Here is a 23,186-nt window from a genome sequence, read left to right on the forward strand (position 1 = left end):
GTGTAGTTTTTGTGTTGTTTTTACGCAGTTCAATGTGGTTTTTGTATTGTTTCATGTAGCACCATGGTCCTGAAAACCGTTGTCTCATTTTTACTGTGTACTGTACCAGCAGGTATGGTCAAAATGACAATAAAAAGTGACTTGACTTGACTTGACTTGATCTAAGATTAGATTCAAATATTAACCACGCTCTGTTTATGAAAAAAAACTATACCCCAGATCCTCTGTAAAACTCCTCCTTCTCATCTTAAACATACTATGGGAAAGAAAATCTTCTATCTACCCTATCTATGCCTTGTATATTATGTTCCTCTATCAAGTCATCCCTCAGTCTCCTTGACTCCAGAGAAAACAAAACCAGCCTACCCAGAACACGAGAGATGCTGGAAATCCAAAGCACAATGCATAAAATGTTGGAGGAACACAGCAGGTCAGGCAGCATCTATGTAGAGGAATAAAGAATCAATGTTTCAGGCCAAGACCCTTCGTCAGGACCCTTTCTCCCATTGAAGAATCTCAGCCTGAAACATCGACTGTTGTCCTCTCCATAGATACTGCCTGACTTGCTGACTTCCTTCAAAACTTTGCGTGTGTATTGATCCACTCTATCCAAGCTCTCCCCACGATTCATGTCCTTTAGTCCAGGAACATCCTAGTGAATCTCCTCTGCGCATTTGTTTTAAGCAGCTTGGAAACAAAATAAAGTACATTCTTCACCATTAAGTTGTTCTATTTCACATTCCTGTTATTAAGTCAGCGACCTAATAACCAAGTGGTAATATTTCTATTTTGCTGAATTCTTAAGCAAAAGCCTGAGTCAAGCAAGATTCAACCTCCAAGACCATTTCCCAGAGGTGAAGAAATAACCACGATTAGACGTCCCGACATCCATTGATCATTTATAAGCTGCACAGAGCTGGCACATAGAAAGCAGTCCTACATATCAGAAAAAAGGTTTATGTAATGAGTTCCTTTAGCTTAAGATATTCTTGAAGACCTACTGACGCAAGCACTTAGTGACAGAGCCTTGTTTAAGCCTCTTTTGCCGTGATTTAGAATCCTATGTAAGTAGTCAACAAACACAAGACAGCTGTTGCATAGTTAATCCATAATTTCATTATACTGTGTATGAGTTCAGGTTTATTGTAATTAATCCATAATTTCATTATACTGTGTATGAGTTTAGGTTTATTGTCATTCAACTGTACACAGTTATTATTTATTATTTATTTATTGAGATACAGTGTGGAATAGGCCCTTCTGGCCCTTTAAGCCATGCTTCCCAGCTACCCCTGATCTAACCCTAGCCTAATCATGGGGCAGTTTACAAGGACCAACTAACCTACCAACCCGTATGTCCTTGGAGGAAACTGGAGCATCTGGAGGAAGCCCATGCAGTCACATGGAGAACATACAAACTCCTTATAAGTGACAAGAATTGAACCCATATCACTGGTACTGTAGAGCATTGTGCTAACCACTATGCTCCCATGCTACCCCAGACTTGTCACATTTATACAGCTAAACGAAACAATGTTAACAGAGAGAGAAAAGAAAGTATTCTGTAGATGTACAAGTTGACATAAAGCATACAAAATATCTATAACATGCTGTAATTAAGGATATCCCTCGTGATGCTGGAATCTTTGCACAGGATCATATTTGCATCAAATGTTACATCATCAAACATTTCTTTATACTATAAATAGAATTAGTTCAACTGGGTCAAAAATATTATTCTGTATGCTAAATTAAGTGACTACTAATTGTTTAATAAAGAAAATTAATGAGAGATGTGAATTATAATTTTATATTTGAATATGCTAATAAGATCTTCTTCAGTTTAAATAATGTGCAAGTCACTTTTAAACTTCCTCTCTTACCACTTGTTAAATTCCCTCCATTCTTCATATGTTTTGCAGAGCGAGATTAACCATCGATGACTCTCAAGACTCCACCGTATGCAACCCATTACTTGCAAGTATCCCAGCTACTTCTTCTAAAACCTCCAGCAGTATGGTTGGACCACAGTGAAAACAGATTGCCACAGCAACTGAAAGTAACTGTGAAGTTAGCGTTAGCAGCAACTCAGGGAAAGGGGAATGGGTGCAAAATCCTAACCGTTTGCAGCATTTGCCAGTTGACCTGTTAAAATAGAAGGACTTGATTCATCTCCTCCCTTGCAATCACCATAAACCATAACAAGATATAAATGAAAGGACAAAAACATACTTTTGGCTGGACTAACAAACATTTCCACATTTAATTTTAGAGATGAAGTAACCTTACTATTACGTAGTGAATAAAATCAACACAGTGGTTAAACCTTCTAAAGGAAATTGTAACTTACAGGAGGATTCAGTTATATGCAGTAGTTGAGATCATACAGTTCAACCAGAGTACCATGTCTCCTTACCAATTGTCAGCGAGCAATCGGAACAATTGCTGAAACCCCTGAGCGAATTGTCCACAAAGGAATTATTGACAAGCTGAATTCCAGGTTTGCCTGAGGTAACAGAACCAGGCGCAGTGATTCTACTTTATTCAAATTACAGGGAGAGTCATCCAAGCAGCTGATTATTTCTATAGAATCATAGGATTATAGACCACGGAAACAACTATTTGTCCTTTCATATCAGTTCCACTGCAGAGCAGGTTTACTCTAACCCTAAACACTTGACTGATAAAAAAGATAATGATATGACATTTACATTGGACCTTTCAGAATCTCAAAGCTTTCAGGATTTATATGTTGCTTGTAAAGTGTGGTCACTATTATCATGCTGTCATATTTCCTATATTTACTACTGTATATTCCCTTATGACATTGAAGGAGGCTACTTCAGCCCATCTAGTCTGTACCAGTTCATAGAACAATCCTATTCTTAACTAATTTTCCTTTTAACTTGCTCTTCCAAATTTCCAATCAGCTCCCCCTAGATCAGGGACTCCCAGTCTTTTTTATGCCATGGACCATTAACTGAAGGGTCCGAGGACCCCAGGTTTGCAACCCCTGTCCTAGATTCTACTCACCTACATACTAAGGGTAATTTTACAAATACCAATTACTGACCAGCCTGCACATTTCCTTGGGATATGGGAGAAAACTGGAGCAGTTGGCATGTGGTCAAAGGGAGAACATACAAATTCCATGCAGGACTGGATATCAGGATTGAATTTGCATCACAAAAGTGGTCAGGTAGCATCTCTCTTCACCATCCACACATACAATAAAGCCAATCAATGTAGCTATGTTGTCCTTCTTTATATTTCTCTAAAATGTTTTGAAAGTAGAAACTTCCTCAAAGCCTGTAAGTCCCCCTGGCAGTGTTACCCTTGAACGTTGCTGCACAAATTTATGTGAAATCCGTTTCTTTAAGCCATCAAAATATACTGTTCGACTTTATGTAGGAGATTCACTATACTTTATACCATGGGCTTTCAGTTGTTCAGAATTTGACACACACTTTAGGTGTACCTTTTACTCAGTGCCTTATGAGTAATTAAATCACATCTGATCAAACATGAAGCAATTAGAAGGAGATACCTGTCTAACAGCTAATAATGATGCTCTGAGTTATGCTTCTCTCCATAAGATTACACCTTATAGCAGTTGTTCATTCATTTTCTCCCCTAACATCTCACTAGGATCAGTCCAAACCCCATGCATATCAAGGGGCAAAAGACACAAATGACTTGAAACTAAGTTGATGTCTGTTGTTACTGATCGTATAATTATCAGTTGTTCTTTTGAAAATACCTTTAATTGATTGCATTCATTACAATACTGTCTTCAAACCGGACCAACTTTTTTCTGATGACTTCTGTTGTGAGAATCAGAATTGTGATCCGCATTTTGTTCGGTCCGCAATCTTGGTATAAAATTGCTTTAAGAATGTAAAATATCCTATCACATCTCTGCCCATGTCTAAATTTATCCTGTCTAACAGGGTTCCTTACATGAAGGTACAACTTTAGCGAAAAAGAAATTAAATTAAAGAAAAAGAAACTTTCCAAATGTAAACAGGTTCACTGTATTTTGTGTAAGGACTCATTGACTACAGTAAGGTATTATAATGCTTTGGTGGTGAATTCATTTATGAAACATCCTCTTGAACTGAAGTTTTTCCTCCTCTTCTTTATCTCTCATTCTGCACTCTAGAATCCGTAGCTCTTTCCTCACTGACTTGGTCATTCCACTGTCGTACTCCAAAACCTTCTCAAAATCTGCCTTGGCTTCCGCTTCATTCCATACCTCAGCGTGGGCTCTGGCCCTGAGGAAGTAGGCTTTTACAGTACCTGCCAAAGGAAGGCAACAAATCATGAAAGGTGGAGCAAAGATGAAATGATTTTGTTCATTGCCCGAGGCAAAACATCAATGTCACACAGAATCTGTAGGGAAAGAGAGACACAAGACTGCCGATGCTGGAACCTGAAGCAACACACAATCTGCTGGCGGAACTCTGGAAGTTGAGCAACATCTGTATTTTACTATTTACACCACTGGCATCCAGGTCCTCCATCTCTGTCTGTCCTTGACCGCATAGAAGGAGACTTCATTGCAGTTTCTGTCATAATTTTTTCTTGACCAGTTAGGGTTGTTAGCCCTGAACCTGGAGGGCCAGTGGATCACTCTTATTCTGACCTATTGGACGTGGGTGACCCTACCAAGAGCCAAGGCACAAGGCCCTGACTCCAGCCAACATAGCTCTCCAGGTCACTGAGGCGCATAGGCCACCAAACCCTACAACAAGGTTGTGGTCATCTTGGAGGAAGCATCATTTGTGAAGGTAAAGAATTCCTTTTACCTCCCCTCCCCACCCCCCACAGATGTTGCTTGACCCACCAAGTACTCCAGCAGATCACTTATTGCTTGGGAAAGAAAAAGTGTTAGGGTTTCAGGGCAATAACCTTTCAACAGAATTGATTGAACATTATTTCTCTCATTCGATGCTGCTGAGTATAATATATCCTCTTTTTATTTCAGATTTCCAGCATCTGCTATATTTTGCTTTTGTAGAGCACCAAAAAAGATCTAGTGGATCATTACCCATCTCAGATTGATAGATGAGTATGGGTAAGGTCAGAGTCCTTTTCCCGGGGCTGGGGAAATCCAAAACTGGAGGTAACAGATACAAGAGGGCCAAGATTTAATAGAGAACTGAGGGGTAATTTATTTACACAAAGGATAGTGAACACCTGGAATGAGCTGCTAGACAAAGTGGTGGAAGCAGGTACAATTGCAACACTTAAGGGGTATTTGGTTAGGTACTTGGATGGGAAGAGCTTAGCAGATTCTGGGCTGAATACAGACACCTGGGACTGGCAGGGAGAATGCTTGGGTCAGTATGGGCCAGTAGGGCTGAAGAGTTTGTTTCCATGCTGTATTACTCTATAACTCTACAGATCTAACTTATTATTACACGTTTGTCTTCTCCATTCAGTCATTCTCTCTTTCATTGTATCTTCTCTCTCTTCTAGAATTCTTTCTATCTATCATCAGCTTTCTCGTTCGATCAACATAGTGTTTAGCCTGGTGGAGTACTTAGGTGGGGTGGCACACGCCTGGTCATTTCCTTTTAGGGATGCAGTTTCATGACTGATAAGGAAATTTGTTAGGAGTTGTATGCCATTAAAACAATATCAAACTGGAATGCAGCAAAAATCTGGGATCTAATTGCTTGAAGGAACAGAGCCAAGATCTTATTTGTGAAGACCCTAAAATTTAATTGGAGCAGAGTAAATGTGTCATTTACCAGTCAGGGCTGTAGGTTCTGAGCTGAATCCCTGAATCTGGAAGATCAGTGGACCACTCTTAGTCATTTAATTAATTAAATATGCCTTTACAGAGTTTGTAAGTGCTCTAAAATTATATTAAACCATAGAAACCATAGAAAAACTACAGCATAGAAACAGGCCTTTTGGCCCTTCTTGGCTGTGTTGAACTATTTTCTGCCTAGTCCCACAAGACTATTGTTTTTATTTTGCAAAGTTGAATCCTAAGTTTCCGCTTCTGCCTTGGCAGATTTGCCCATACCTGGATGCCTGTTGAGGATGTCCGTTGTTTGCTCCAACACTTCATAGTACTCTTCCATTTTCAAAAGACATTGGCAGTAGTTCAAAACTAAAGTGACAACCATCTTCTCCAATTTCAGCCATTGAATCTCCCAGGGCTTTAGCTAATATAAAATATCAAAATTATTAACCAAACTTTGTTTTGAGCAATGACTCTGTTTATTATCTGACAGCAAAGTGCAAATATTAAGTTATTCCTTAATGTTTTCTCTCAGTATACTTCAATAATGTGCCATGTATTTACATCGTGAGTTCATCAGGTTTCCTTATTATTAAGGAATAGAGATTTAAACTAATTAGACAGGAGGTTGTTGTGCAGGGGATAGTTTTATCCCAGGAAATAGACCCTGGATAATGAACAGGTTCTGCTTTTACAGGCATCCTTAAGTCAATTTCATCGATAAGTCAGAGAATACACAACACACACCCTGTATGGATGGTTATGATGCCTGAATGGTATCAAAAGCACATGAGATCGATAAAAAAAGAACAATTCATGTAAGTTGAGAGGCGGGGAGGAAAGCAGTGCTTCTATAAATGTATAGCGGAGAGTATCCTCACTGGACATTAACACGGAATGTTTGTTCCGGTTTGGTTGCCGGCTGCTCAACCATGGTTTATCAGTCGGGCGCCGGACGCTTGGAGAGATTCGGCGGGGGGGGGGGGGGGGGCGGGGGGAGGGGCGGGCACCCGGCGCTTGGCCAGGGGCTGTTGTCGAGTAGTCGGCGACTTGGGTCAGCTCCCCCACCGGACTTAGTCTGATGAGGAGGGTGTGAGGACACCCAGCAGGACTAGAAAAAACAAGACCTGACAAAGGGCAGATGAGTTCCTTGTGAGCCAATGACCATCTTCCGTGGAAGAGATTAAAGCCTCACCACGTACCTATGAATCGTATGCTATGCACCTAGTTAGAAGAGACATGATGAACTTGGGCGCTGCACCGTGTGCCTGGACCTGCCCAAGGCCTCCGTCTAAGGAAGGGCCAAGCTTGAAGAAGTGGCCATAGCTGGAGGCCGACACGGCCTCGGGCTCGAGTTCGGTGGGGGCGGCGGTGGGCGGTGCCAAGGCAGCCAGCGAAAACAAAATAGTGGAGAGGCCGTACTTGGTGCTGTCGCAAGATCGAAGAAGATAGAGGTGCAGAGCCGCCAACCCCGGATTCGGGACAGCACCCACTGACTGACTGACTAATCCTGACTGATTGCACCACAACCTGGTATGGAAACATCAATGCCCTAGTTAAGATTTCTATTGCTGGGGGGGGCGTCACGTGATAACGTGGGATTGAGACGTGTAAATCCAGCTCTCCCGTAAAAAATTAGCAAAGTACCGTTTAAACAAAACAAAGTTAATAAATACTTTCCAAAAACTATTTATAACTTTGCAAGACTACTTTACGATATGCCTCCTAAACCGCAACAGAAGAAGTCTGTTGTTGCGAAGCCACCGCGAGATGGGAAGAAAAAAGGGCCTACTGCAGCGATGGAGCCTTGGACTCAGGTTAGATCTCTTTTGAAGGAGATGCATCCTATCTCCGCCGGAGAACAGGGAGCAATGGCGGCGGTAGCAGTCTCTCGGAAGAAGGTGCCGGAAATGCGCATGCGCAAAGAAGAGCGCATGCGCAAATCGATACAACTCAAACTACAAGAACCGACAGCCACTGCAACTGAAAGTGACTCAGAGTCAGAATCGGATACCGCAGAGAATACAGATGAAGAAGAGGAGGAAGAACTGGAAGGGATTGGAACTAAAGAAGATGATGGAGACATAAGAGAGGCTTTATTGCAATTAACGGCTGAAGTAAGAAAAGTAAGAGCAGAGCTTAAAGACATGAAGATGAGCTATAATAAAGCTATGAAAAGACAGGATAAAATGGATAAGAAGCTTCAGGAGATGGAAAGAAAAATGGAGCATATTAATGATAGAGTGGAAAAAACAGAAAATGATTTGCTTGTCTGGAACACGGAAAGAAATCGACTCTTGGAGAAAGTGGACATGTTGGAAAATTTTAGTAGACGTAATAATATTAAAATTGTTGGTCTTAAAGAAGGTATGGAGGGAGGAAATCCAATAAAATTTTTTCAAAGATGGATCCCAGAAGTTTTGCAAATGAAAGAGAAGGGCCAATTAATTGAAATTGAGCGGGCACATAGAGCTCTAAGACCAAAACCACAAGATGACCAATATCCACGAGCAATTTTAATAAAATTCTTAAGATTTCAAGACAAGGAAAGGATTCTACAGGCAGCTGCCCAAGCTGCCAAGAATAGAAAAGGGCCATTGATGATTCAAGGGAACAAAATTTTTTTCTATCCTGACATAAGTTATGAACTTTTGAAGAGAAGGAAGAAATTTAATCCAGTGAAAAAAATCCTATGGGATCACGGTTATCATTTTATATTGCGTTACCCTGCAACCTTGAAGATTTTTTTGACTGGTGGAGAAAAAAGATTTTTTGATGATTACCGGAAAGCAGAGCAGTTTGTGCAAGACTCTCTGAATATTCACCAGGTACAAGAACAAAACCAGGGGAGCGAGATGGATTGAAGAAGAAGACTGGGTCAAAGAATGGACCTGTTGGATTTTTGAAGGCGGATGAATATATAAATATGTTACTAATTATATGAGGGAGGGGAAGTAAGGTTAAAATTTGAGGAATACTGGTTGGGAATAGTAACATTAATTTTTTAATATATATATATAACTTTTTTTGTTGCGGGGGAGCTGGAAGAAGCACTGATCAATTGCTACGCTAATCATGTGTGCAAGCGTGGCTCTAGCCACGACCTGCAAAATGGAGGGGGGTAGTGTTGTGTATCCTTTCATTCACAACATTAGTGGGGGGGTATTTTGTTTTTTCTTTTTTTTATATCTCATCTATCTCTCCTATTTTTTCTCTTTGCCTGGATGATTGGGGGGGGAGGGAACGCATAGCAACATGAAGTTCAAAGAGATTCCCCAAGGAACTATGAGAGTTGAGAGGTTAAGTAATGTTTTAGATTGGAGTAACTTTGTTAAAAATAATGACTAATCTATTGAATTTTTTGAGTTTTAATGTTAATGGGCTTAATGGACTAGTGAAAAGAAAAAGAATCTTAACATATATTAAGAAAATGAAGATAGATTCAGCCTTTTTACAGGAAACGCATTTAACAGAAACAGAATATCAGAAATTAAAGAGAGATTGGGTGGGTAGTGTTGTTGTAGCGGGGAGTAGCAATTTTTAATTCAAAACAAGAATGGGAAACAGATCTGAATATTAATTTTGATGAAACAAATTGGTCAAGACTGTGCCTTGACGGTATGACAAACACAATAAATGTTCGACTTAGATTAGTATAATATAACTTTTTACACCAATTATATATTATACCACAAAAATAAATTACTTATAATTTAAGAGATAAATATGTAACATTTTTGAATATTTGGTGCCCTTATTTACAAAAGATAGGATGGCATATTTAAGTGCTCCGATAAAGATCTTGGTCCCTTGGGGAAAATAACGAATAAGTATACCAATTTTATTTTGAATTCCATGGAGCATGTGGAAACCTTCCAATACCCAGGCAGCTCTCTTTTTTTTTTCTTTTTTTCTTTTTAGGTAGGACTTTATATGGGGGGGGGGAGGGTTAGGGGGAGGGGGGAGGGTAGATACTATCTTTTCATGTATTCTTGGAAACTCAATAAAAATTATATTAAAAAAAAGATTTCTATTGCTATGCAGTAGGTATTTCATTTTAGTAGTTTTCCGCAAAAGCAGTATGTCCTGCTGGTAGAATGTTTTGCTATTGGCTAAAGAAGTCCTACTTTCAGCTCATGAATGCTGTGTCAGCCAATCAGGATTGTGAGATCTGCAGAAAGTTCTAGAGAAAGAGTGTGGCAGAGAGAGATTTGTGACAGACAGTAGTCTGGTTTGGGGTCAGAATCATGTCGTCAAGCAGATTGTGACCTCATGAGGCATCTCACATAAAGTAACGTGGCAGCTGAGTTCTATAGCATACTATTTTACTAAAATGAACTAAAGGTACTATCTCAAACAAGAGAAAATCTGCAGATGCTAGAAATCCAGGCAATACACACAAAATGCTGGAGTACAGTCGACGTTTCAGGCCGAGACCCATCAGCAAGAAGGATGGTGCCTGGCCTGCTGAGTTCCTCCAGCATTTTGTGTGTGTTGAAAGGTACTATCTGCATGGTGATCAGGGATAAATCCATACAGGAAGCTGATTCCTCTGCTTCTTAAATGTGATTAAAATAGCTCAATTAACAGAAGCATAATTTTAGTTCCATCCATGATTGGTGATATTACTCAATCATCTCCAAAGCCGTGACTATCAAAAATGGCAATGGAAAATGAATGAAAAGACTTTTATATTTAACAGTGATGGTAGACTGTTTTTCCCTTGCTAAATTGCTGTAGAGCACAGCAGCAGGGCCTTCTGCCCATGTCAATCTATACAGTGACCTTTCATAATAATCCTAGTTTATTCTCCCAAATCCCCATCAACTGCTCCAAGATTCTACCATTTCCTTACACATGAGGGGCTAGTTATACTGCCCATTGGAATGACCAAGCTGAATGTCTTTGGAATGTGGGAGGAAATTAGAGTACCTGGGAGAAACCCATGTGGTCACCAGGGAAATGTGCAAACAGACATCAGAATCAGGTTTATTATCACCGGCATGTGTCGTGAAATTTGTTAACTTGGCAGCAACAGTTCAATGCAATACATAATACAGAAGAAGAGGGAAAAAAATAATAATAATTAATAAATAAGTAAATCAATTACAGTATACGTATATTGAATAGATTAAAAATTGTGCAGAAAAACAGAAATTACATATATTAAAAAAGTGAGGTAGTGTTCAGGGGTTCAATGTCCATTTAGGAATCAGGTGGCAGAGGGGAAGAAGCTGTTCCTGAATCACTGAGTGTGTGGCTTCAGGCTTCTGTATCTCCTACCTGATGGTAACAGTGAGAATAGTTCCTGAAGTCAGAATTGAACAAAAATTGTGTGAGTTATGAGGGAGCAGCCCTGTGAAATGCTTTGATGAGATAGTGGTGACCATATGCAGTTCCAAGTGAGCAGTTTTCTCTACTACCTCTTTTACTATAAAGAAGTAACCTTTTATTATAGATTCTGGTCAAATATACATCAGGTCAGGCAGCAACATCCATAGTCTTTTTGTAATGTTAGTGCACAACTCACCAGATTTCTTTTTAAAAATCCCCAACTACCATGATGGTATTTATTTAAAAATCAATAGGTTTCTTCTTCAATACCATACCCATTACATTATCACATTACCATATCCAGTATATTAATATACCGAGAACACCAAGAACAGTCTTGCATTCCCATTCTCACCACAACACTCATGACCAGTGCATGATCATATCCAAAACAAATATAGGAAATGCTTTTTCAGATTAGATAACATAACACAATAGGGAAAAAGATGTGGTCTGTCACCTGAAAAGTCATCAATCAGAAGCAATTACGTTGTTTCTTTCTCCACGGATGTTGCTTTTCCTGCTGAGTATTTTAAGTGTTCTCTGCCTTTGTTTCGATGTTTTGGGCTAAGACCCTTCATCAGGACTTCATGAAGGCTTCATCAGAACTGGTGTAAGGTCTTGGCCTGAAATGTCATCTGTTCATTCCTCTCCATAGATGCTGCCTGACCTACTGATTTTCTCCAGCCTTTTGTGTGTGTTACATTATCAGATCTTTTATTTTACCATTTCTTTTGCATTTCCTTACTTATTACTTTATCATACCCATTTTTCATGATGACAGATTTCCTTTAGAATGTTTAAGATTAGTTTTTCACTGTTGGTATTTTCTGGTGCCCCCAATGTCTTTCTGTTATTGGACTAGCAAAAGTACAAAAGATTAAGGCTACCTGGCCAAGAATTCTTTCAAAATCAGCAACTGCCAAACGCTGAAAAGTGAGATCAGCAAGTTCATGGGAACAGAACCAGCACCAAATGCTAGGCCACACCAACTTGAACTTATTCCGTTGTAACTTTGTTGTCACAGCATTGTGAGTTGGCCTTTATTACAAGGACCACAATTGTTCAAGAACCAGGTCAAATGACATAGTGTCAAAGACAAGGAACAAATCAGATAATGATAGCCTTGCCAGTTCTGCTCACACTATGAAAATTAGCAGTTTAAAAAAAAATCATAGGATGATTTACTGTTAAACGTAAAACCAACATTTTCAGATACCTGACATTGTCAAACATATTTTTTCAAAATGCAAATTAGCTTCATAAAGACAACAGGCAGTTAAATATAATACTGTATCAATCCCACTTCCACCTGTTTTATGCATGTCAAAACAGCATCAATGAACTGGATGATAACGTGGCAAAATGGATCAGCAAATTTGCGGATGACACCAATATTGGGAGCGCAGTGAACAGCGAGAAAGACTAGCAAAGCTTGCAGGGGGATCTGGACAGGATCAAGTGGAAAAATGGGCTGAAAAATGGCAGATGGAATTGAACGCAGACAAGTGTGACGTGTTACACTTTGGGAGGATAAATCAGGGTTGGACTTACACACTGAAATGTAGGACACTACGGAATGTGATTGAACAGAAAAAGTGGTGGGCGTGCAATCAATTTCAACACTTAAGTGTTTGGATGGGAGGTATATGGTCCAGTTGCAGGTTGATGGGATGAGGCAGAATAATAGTTCAGTATGGACTAGATGGGCAGAAAGGCCTGCGTCTGTGCTGTGCTGCTCTATGACTCTATCTATATCCAGCACTGGCACATGGGCGGACTGCTGCCACGGATAAAAGGTTCACAATATCATTCATGGGAATAGTGCACTGACTTTTTTGAGTATAGTTCTCAGCAAACTCCAGTTTAAACCCACTCCTTCTTAATTTAGTGATCATTTGTTTAGACAACTAATTTTTCTTTTGTTTTTCTCAATGACTGCAAGCTTAATCAGAGCACTGTCATCAGAAGTCAAGATTTAAGTATCAATATCCAAGATTCAAGAACAAAGCAGAGCCCATATGTCAATTGGAATAATTTGTGACTTTTTCAATTTAGTGCAATCTTACATATGATAAAAACTTTTATGATGATGTTAGTTTATGAGTGTTAACATACCTTTACTTGTAGGTTCTTCAGGCAAATAACCCCTTCACGATATTTTGCCAGTGCCTCTGGATACCTGCCGAGCTTGAATAGTTTATTTCCTGTTCCATGGAGCAGAGGAACAGCCTTAAGCTTCTCATCATCATTCATGGCCCAGGTTTCTCGCTTGTAAGCACTTGGTGACTCAACCTAGGTTTTAAAAAAAATCCTTTTTACTTTGAAGGTTAGACCACCTTTCATTATTTACAAAGAGAGCAAACTCAGATATAGATCTGACGAAGATTCAAACAGCGAAAAGGGAAGTTGGACATCACAGTTACAATTATACATAACTTTCTTATTGTAAATGCTAATTTGCATTTCTGTCCATTTGTCCTTTTGTGTCACACCTTATGCCCATTATAAACTTCACTTTCTATTTACTTCTCCCTTAGTTTTCCAATTAACCTTGACTATATTTTAGTTATCAGCCAACTGCATTCACAAAAGTTGTCTTCAATCATAATTTCTTCTTTTGCTAATGGATAATTATGGGTTTAATTATCTTGGCTCAAGATCTACCCCACTCTTAGGCAATTACAAAGCCTTCAAAGTGTTCTTTGTTTCTAGGTTATGCTGCAACAGGCTTTTAATAGTCAGACTAAGGGCCTAGGGCCAGATAAGGGGTAATGTGAACTTGCAAGCTTGGACCTAACATCTAAGTGATAAATACCAGAGGACATGCACTTAAGGTGAGAGGGAAAAAGTTTAAGGGAGATGAACGAGGTAAGTTATTTTTAACATAAAGGTAGGAGGAGGCTGGAATGGCTTAGTAGGGGTAGGAGAGGAAACAGAGATGATGGTAGTGTTCAAGGTGCTTTAAAATAGACACATGAATAAAAATGGAAAGGTGTGGCACATATGCACGCAGAAGAGATTTAGTTTAATTTGGCGTCCTGTTTGGCACAAATATTGCTAGCCAAAGGGCCTGTTCCTGTACTGTATTGTTCTATGTTCTGTCTGGTAACCAACTCTGAGACACTTCAGACTTCTCCAACCTCCTTCCTTTACACCACAAACACCAAATGCAAGAGGATATATTTGGGAAACCTATAATTACACTATTTTCCTTAAAATAGCACCAAAGGCAAAAGAAGCAATACTATCAGTCATCAGGTCAGATCATTCCCAGCCAGCCAATCAAAAACGTGCATGCTTTGGCTTCGCTGTTGAGTGGTGACGTGGCTGCAGTGTCCAGGAAGTAAGGGATTCTGTGCACTAATGAGCAAGGAGAGAACACAATCAAACGGAAGCCTGGAAATTGTCTGGACTGGACAGGCAGGTAAGCGGAGCAGCCAAGAGCTGTGAGAGAGGGGCAGGGTTTTGTCACTTTAATAGAGAGACAAACTATCCCTCCTCCAAATATGTGAGGTGACTCTCACTGTTCTCAGTGCAATAGCACCACTGTACCACAATTTTCGGGGTCTATTGCCATTTTGTAGCTGTCCCTCCAACGTGTGGGATCCATGGTATTAAAGATAGGTTTTTCAGTTTTTTGTTTGACATGGGTTGATATAGTGAAGAATGTTTTACTCTTGGCAGTGTGATTTTAATATGAGGTGCATTGGTATAAATCTTGATGATTAAGTGTTTAAAAAGTGCACTTTGGCTAATGATAGAGTTTAGTGGAGAAAGTTCAAAATCTGCAGGTCCAGTAGTGAAAGGTACATCTGATTTTGGCTTCTTGAATAGTCACGGCAGTCCGGTGGTGGAATATATGATCCTTGCAGTTGCTATTTTAATATACTGTAGTCATTAAATTATTAAACCAGTATATTGAATTCTTTCATAATAATGACATGGGACTTATCAGAACCAATATGTACAGACCATGTATAGAGAGGACTGTTTGATCCTGTATAATGTATCAGGTTAAGAGACAGAAATTATGTTGAAAGATTGTAAGTGCCTGGTGACTGTCCAGTAAATGGAAGATTTAGAGATACATTAGCAAGGAAATCTAAAAAAGCTGCAGATGCTCAAAAGCTGAAGTAAAAACAGGAATTGTTGAAAATATAATGTAGGTCAGGCAATCTCTATGCAAAGTGAAACAATTAAAATTTCTGTTTGAAAATCCTTCACCAGAAACAAAACTATAGGAAATCAGGCTAGTTTTAAGTTGCAAAGAAGATTAAGGGAGGGATGGGTAATAGGAAAATCTATGATAGGCTAAGGTCAGTGCTGCTGTGAGGACGTTGCTCCTGTCAAATAGGTTAGGCTATTCACATCCCTTTCATGATGTCTTAAACTGCTGTCAATGTCATATTTTGGAAACTTAGTTGTTGCTCTAATGTAATAAATAGTAGCACCAATTTATCCTGAATGATTTGCTGCTATTTGCCAACAGTTTTTCCAATTGAAAATGCTAATTGAAGAGCAAGCATTGGCCAATCACCAGGATAAACAGTCTGAACTTTCTTGAAACACCTTGGAGTCTCTTACATGAAGTATAAAGGGCTGACAGGGCCAAGGATTAAAAGTTCCATGTGACAGATAGAGCATCCAATAATTTGACAATTCCTTAACACTGAAGCCTGGATGTTGTGCTCAAGGCTGAAGTCACAATCTGCTGTTATATTGTGCTTGTTACGTCCTGAACTTAAAGGTAAACAAAACCATCACATTAGCTCTTACTGCTTGGCGGATGCTACTGGAAAAAAACTATTTGTTTGAATTTGAATTTGAAACCCAAATCTTTCATGGTAATTATGAAAGATTTATCCATCTGAGTAATTTATCCATTTAATGAAGAAGATTATAACTAAGAATTCAGAATGACATATTTTGGCACTTTTTTTCTCATATCCTATTCCTTTAGTCTTTTATTAAGATCACAGATGAAATGAATTGAAGATTAAGTATTTTAATCTTCAAGACCCAAGGTTTAGAGATCAGATGAGACTGTTTCTCTCTCAATCTTTCTCACTTTTCAGGGTGATGTTTTAGGAAGAGCTGAAATCACATAGAAATGTCATGTTTTACCCAGAAAGAGTAAATAAAGCACAGGAATGACCACTAATAAAAAAAAGGAAGAAAAGGAAGACCCATAGAGTTACATAACACACTGACAGGCACAATGATGCCTTGAATCTGCACTGACCATTAAACACCCATTTAACAGTAATCCCGTTTAATTCCCCACACATTCCTATCAACTCTCCCACATATTCTACCACTCTGCTATGCAATGGGGCAACTTACAGTGGTCAACATGCCATTCTGACATCCTTGCAATTTGGGAGTAAACCAGACTACCAGAGGAAACCACACTGTCACAAAGAGGACCTGCAAGCTCCACCCAGACAGCTCAGGAGATTAGGAATGAGCCAGCATCACTGGAGCTCTGAGGCAAAAATTCTAACAGCTAAGAGATATAATAATTCACTGAAAAGACTAACTGTGAGCTCAATTTACATTTAAGAAGTACAGTAGAACACGTTTAACCTTTAATAGTTCAATAACAAAGATAAGCGGCTGAGGTTCTTTCTGCAGTTCATCCAGGTCATCATATCCCAGGCTGTGATAAGCAAACATATTGGCAAGACCACAGGTATGAATGTGCCAGTCTGTTGGATCTTTTCCTTCAACAATGCGACGCAAGCTCTTGGCTACATTTGGATACAGGCCTGTATGCTGTGGGAGAAGAAAACAATTTTCTCAGTATTAATCTTTTTGAGGAAAATCAAGTAATGCATTTTCACGCCTGGTAAAATACAAACAGTCAATATTCCATCATATCTTGGAGGGAACAGAAAGTTATATAAATAGATATGTTTTTTAACTTATTTTATTTTTAATTTAAGTATTTCAATATTAATTTTATTAATTATATATAGTGAAAAAGGCAATAGTAAGGGTCTAGAATCAGGCTGCACAACTGTCTGCATCCATATATAACAAATGCACATTACAGCAGTGGTTGATGTGAAAGGAATGAAATTTCTGACACTATCAGTAGATAGCCACCACCATTTAGATCAGGGGTCCCCAACATTTTTTGCACCGCGGACCGGTTTAATATTGACAATATTCTTGCGGACTGGCCGACCGGGGGGTGGGGTTGCCAACGGACAAGAGTAGCAGTCAAATACGGGACACTTGTGTTTACCCCAGGAAAAATTACCGTGACCATGAAGCCTTTTGCGGGCACCTGTGTGCACATGCGTGACGTGCGCATGCGAGTACGTGACGATTTTTTTTCTACAAATCATTCTTGGTGATTCTGTTCAGTGAAACTACACTGCACATACATTATTTCTACTTTATATAGGCTGCGTATTTAACATATCATTCCTGCTTTTCCTATATGTTAGTGTTATTTTAGGTTGTATGTGTTATTTGGTATGATTTGGTAGGTTATTTTTGGGTCTGGGAACACTCAAATATTTTTCCCATATAAATTAATGGTAATTGCTTCTTCATTTTACGCCATTTCGGCACGAAAGGTTTCATAGGAATGTTCTACCTTAGCTGGGGAAATACGGGACAAACTGATTTAGACCAATATACGGGATGTCCCGGCGAATATGGGACAGTTGGCAACCCTGGGGGGTAGTGTTAAGCAAGACCAGAATATAGGTGATAAGTCAACTGTAAGTCACTTATAAAGTGGTTAATACACTCAATTTCATTTCTAAAAGATATGTTTCTAATGAATTTAATATTAAACACACAGCACATAGTTTCCTCGCATGAATATAGTGATAAGTCAATTATAAGTCACTTGTAAGTCAATAGCATCATAACATTTTAAGTAACGTTTGGATATTAAACACACAGCATATATTTTCCCAATATGAACATATTAAATCATTGCAACACACCAATATCGCTGAATCAGTGGGAGCCCTGGGCTTGTTTCCCTGCAACAAGACAGTCCCATCAAGGGGTGATGGGAGACAGCGATAATCGAAGGGGGTTCCTTATGTCCAGTCTATTCTGCAGTTTACTTTTCGTTGCATTCATTGCAGAAAACCCTGCTTCGCAGAGATATTTTGGAAATGAAAGCAACCTTTTCAGTGCTTTTGTGGCTATCTCAGGATATTCAGCCTTGACTTTGATCTAGAATGCCAGCAGAAATGTTATGTCAAACATACTTTTCAGCCTGCCGTCATTTGCAAGCTCGAGGAGTTGATCTTCTTCCCGCACTGACATGGATGACACGTGCCTAATGACCTCGCGTGCGTTCAAGTTTAACAGTGGGCGTGACAGGGAATGAGGAAAACTGCAGCTGACTCATATCGCCAAATCATATCGTTTCCTCGCCGCCCGGTGGTTGGGGACCACTGATTTAGCATATGTGACTGGGGTCAAATTTCTTCTCCAAGAGTAGGGGTCAGATAGAACCTTGTAGTTCACTTTGAAAACTTCAATTTATGAACAAGAAAGAGTCTATAAATGCTGGAAATCCAAAGCAACACACACAAAATGATGAAGGAACTCAGCAGGTCAGGCAGCATCTACGGAAGTGAATAAGCAGTCGACGTTTCAGGCCCAGACCCTTCTTCAGGACTGAGAAGGAGGGGGAAAGATGCCAGAATAAAAAGGTGGGAGATGGGAAGAAGGATAGACGGAAGGTGATAAGTGAAGCCAGATGAGTGGGAAAGATCAAGGGAGGGGAAGAAGGAATTTGATAGGAGAGGAGCGTGACCATGGGAAGGAGGAAGTGACCCAGGGGGAAGTAACAGTCAGGTGAGAGGAGGTAAAAGGTCAAAGTGGGGAATATAGGAAGGGGAGAGATGGGGGAATTTGTTTACAGGAAGGAGAAATTGATATTCATGCCGTCAGGTTGGAGGTTACCCAGACAGTATATAAGCTGTTGTCCCAAGATGATGTCAGCTCTTTTCCATTCCAGGACATCAGAGATGTCCTTCTTCTTTAAAGAACTGGGTTTCCCTCCCTTCACTATTGATGCTGCCCTCACCCACATCGCCTCCATTTCCCATACATCTGCACTCACCCCATCTTCCCACTGCCCTAACAGCGATAGAGTTCCTCTTGTCCCTACCTACCTTACCATCAGCCTCCATATCCAACACATCATCCTCCACAACCCCCGCCATCTTCAAAGGGATCCTACTACCAAACGTATCTTTACTTTTCCCCCACTTCCGCCTTCCACAGGGATTGCACCCTCTGCCATTCCCTTGCCCATTCATCCCTCCCCACTAACCTCCCTCCCGGCACTTATCCCTGCAAGCAGTCTAAGTGCTACACCTGCCCATGCACCTCTTCCCTTACCTCCATTCAAGGCCACAGGTCATCCTTTCAGGTGAGGCAACACCTCACCTGCGAATCTGCTGGAGTTGTCTATTGTGTCCGGTGCTCCTTTATACTGGTGAGGCCCTTCATAAATTGTGGGGGGGGGGGCCGCACCATCGAGCACTTCTGCACCATCTGCCACAAGCAGGATTAGCAGGTGGCTAAACATTTTAATTCCAATTCCTATTCCTGTTAGAAAATGTCGATCTGTGGCCTCCTCTTGTACCGGCCACCGTCAGGGTGAAGGAGTAACACATTATATTCCCTCTAGGTAGCCTCTAACCTAATGGCATGAATATCAATTTTTCCTTCTGGTAAACAAATTTCTCCCACTTGCCCCTTCCTCTATTCCTCTCTCTGACCTTTTACCTCTTCTCTACTGCCTGTTTCTTCCCCCAAACTCCTCTGCCTTCCCTTTCTCCTATGGTCCATTCTCCTTTCCTATCAAATGACGTCTTCTCCAGCCCTTGACCTTTCACACCCAGCTGACTTCACCTATCACTTTCCAGCTAACCCCCTTCCCCTCCCCCTACTTTTTTATTCTGGCATCTTGCCCCTTCCTTCTCAGTTCTGAAGAAGGGTCTTGGACCGAAACATTGATTGTTTATTCCTTTTCATGGATGCTGCCTGACCTGCTGAGTTCCTCCAGCATTTTGAGTGTGTTGCTTCAATTTATCTCCTCTTCTTTGGTGAATATTCTGTAATTTAAAAAAAAATCTTTCCTCTTTTCTTCATCAATTTTCGTCTTTCCAAGCCTAGGGCATTGACTCTTGACTGAGATAAAACGTGAATGCTGCTTCCTCAGTAAGGTTACCATTCCCCAGCATTTCAATATTGGCTGCTATTTTATTATCTTGTCCGAGAAAAGTCCGCATGAAAATCAAATTACGTAGCATCAGGCCTGGCTGCTGGGAGTCTAATTCAAACAATTAGTCAGCCATTGGAAGCTGTGCTCAGTTCCCCTATGTTCACAGATCCTGTTGCATTGGATAATGTCCCTGATTCCTGGGATGAAGAATGATGTATGTTGAGCAGATTAGGCCCATTCTCATTGGAGTAGAGAAGAATGAAAGATGATATGACTGAAGCTTACAAGATTCCAAGAGGAAATGGCAGGATAAATGCTGAAAGGATGTTTTCCCCAGTAGGATAATCATGAACCAGGTGACAGATTTTCAGAATAAGGGGTAGTCTATTTAAGGCAGAGTTGAGGAGAAAAATCTTCCCTCAGAGGGCAGTGATGCTTTGGAATTACAGAGCTGCGAAGACAGAGTCCACCTATATACTCAAGGCAGAGACCAGGAGATCTTTAAACTACAATTGTGTCAGTGAGTATAGGGCAAAAGTAAGGAAGTGATGTTGATGTCATGACTGGATTGTCTATGATCTTATTGAATGATGGAGCAGATTCAATGATTGATTGTCCACCATTCTCATTTACTAAGTTCTTTTTTATTTTAAGCAGAAAGGAAGAACATTGATTTAGGTTGCTAACTTATTTTACTGGAGAAAGTATCATAGATACAGTTGTTTAAGCATTTAAAAAGGTCTCATGGACTTTAAAATGTATTTAGTAACCGTAAGGCTTCCTTTTATGGTTATTGGCAGTCCATATGGTAGCAGCTTCACTTAACCTGCTTAATCCTCCCTCAGAATAAGTATCACTAACTGAAGAGAAAAACGGATTATGGAGCATCGCAACAAGCAGAATTAGTCATCTAATGTTAATGAAAAACATTGGCAGATTCAGTTACTTGAGACTTTGTCTCAATAATTCACCATTTCCCACTGAAAACTTGCTTCCACCTGTAACACTTACAATGACGTCACACCAGAACTCAGCAACCTCTCCAATCCTCATTGAAGAAATGAGGATTTCCCAGACTTCCAGCTTAAACATGTTGCCTATAACTATTTCCATTGGCCTGCCAACTTGTTTACTGTCGTCAATGACTGTTCGATCTCCATCACATTTTAAAGTTCGAAAATGAAATGTGACCTGGACAATAACAAATAAAGAATATTATTTTTAATCCCATATCAACCATATCTGTACTTAATTCTAATGGTTTAACTAGATGAATTATCTATTTTCTCTGCATGTGCATTGGTTATTACACTGTATATTAGCTCCTAATTTAGCTTAAATAAATGACAAAATATTAGTGCATAAAATAGTTTGCAAAAAAATTTATACGTGCACAATTTTTAGCGCAACACAGGAAGATATAAAACCCATAATGTTTCTGCTTATTTCCTGCTAATTTAATCAGTAACATTTACTTCAAATCTATAAAATTAATTTTTTACATGAAGGCAAGATTATGTTATTTATAGAACACTCCAACTTAAGAAATAAGTAATTTCCAGTCCATTGATTGCTAAAGATTGACTGTCTTTGCAACATGAGTGAAAATATAGCTGGATATTAAAATGTATAAATGAATTTAAAGTTAAATTGATTGAATGTAATAGATCTACTGAAAGTAAAGTACCTGTAACTTGAATATAATTAGCATATATAACTTAAAATGATAATACATTATCAGGATAAATATTTGCGACACGCTCCACCCAATAATCATACCTACTGATATATTGGAAATGGAAGTTTTGGCTCTATCAAATCATTGTTTTGATACATTGGAAATGCTGTAAATTGATATTTTCAGATTACTCATAAAGTATTTAAATATAGTTGAACCTACTTTGGATCCTGTGAGAAATTTTGGCAGCTCACCAGTTCCTCCATGAAGAATAGTCTTTTTAATGCCTTCAACATTTGTAAGATATGTTTCCTCCATGACTTGTTATTATGGTCCGCAATGCAATACTACAGTGTGCACTTAATGCATCACTGATGCATTTGGTAATGATCCTGATGATCCCTCTCTTTAAAACTAGATTAAGCAGAGGGAGGATTTGGGAGAGGGGGTGGGGAAGGAAGCAAGGAGAACCAATTTAATAAAGTACTCTAACCTGTTAATAATATTTGATTATATAATTCTCGAGCTTTTGTATTTCTTGGCAATATTTAGAATTCCTTTTAATCCTGACTCAATTTATGGCACTTGCTTCAAAAGAACAGGCATCCGGGGAACACATGAACTCAAAGGAAACGTTCAAATCATGCTAAGAACAATTGCTTAGAAAGTGAACCTGCTTTTATGTGTAAATTATGCCTAAGAAGTTTGTTGTACACGTTTTTTGTTGAATTCCTGTCCATGGAAATTGGACTAGGCACTTTCTGTAAAATTTCACACACCTAATGAAGTCAGTGATGTGTGCATCACCCGGTGTTGTTTAATTAGCAACTTAAGACTTTGATTATTAACTCACAGTTCACAAGCAGTGAAGTAAATAAATGAATCTTCTGTGAATTAAAGGGACAGCATTCTGCCAAAGATTTTATATTTTATAGATCCAACCCAATGACTTCATTGTAATGATGCTGCTGACAACCACTGATCTCCAATCTCCATGATCCGATTTCCACTACTTGCTTCAGTTCTTCTTCCTATTCTGTTCCGTGCCCCCTTTTAAACCACGTTCTGCCTTGGAGATAGGAGAGGGAATATTGGGAAAGAATCCCATAACTCAAAATGGTGACAAATTTTATAACCTTGCTCCCTATCTGCACAAAATTGCCTACAGATAAAATTGGTTCTGCGATCATTCCCAATTATCAAGC

The 23,186-nt window shown here is 39.5% G+C and overlaps 1 protein-coding gene across 1 annotated transcript; it reads right to left on the reverse strand.

The window, feature by feature from the left end:
* Positions 1 to 4,093: 4,093 nt before the first annotated feature.
* On the reverse strand, positions 4,094 to 22,299 carry aipl1 (aryl hydrocarbon receptor interacting protein-like 1). Its single transcript, XM_072243653.1, has 6 exons — positions 22,204 to 22,299; positions 21,315 to 21,494; positions 16,679 to 16,867; positions 13,208 to 13,384; positions 6,038 to 6,179; positions 4,094 to 4,299 (listed from the first exon to the last, which is right to left on the reverse strand). Exons 1-6 carry the CDS (start codon positions 22,297 to 22,299, stop codon positions 4,094 to 4,096), a joined length of 990 nt encoding a protein of 329 aa, XP_072099754.1.
* Positions 22,300 to 23,186: the final 887 nt, after the last annotated feature.

This window comes from Mobula birostris, chromosome 25, assembly GCF_030028105.1.
Source record: "Mobula birostris isolate sMobBir1 chromosome 25, sMobBir1.hap1, whole genome shotgun sequence".
Lineage (NCBI taxonomy): Eukaryota > Metazoa > Chordata > Chondrichthyes > Myliobatiformes > Myliobatidae > Mobula > Mobula birostris.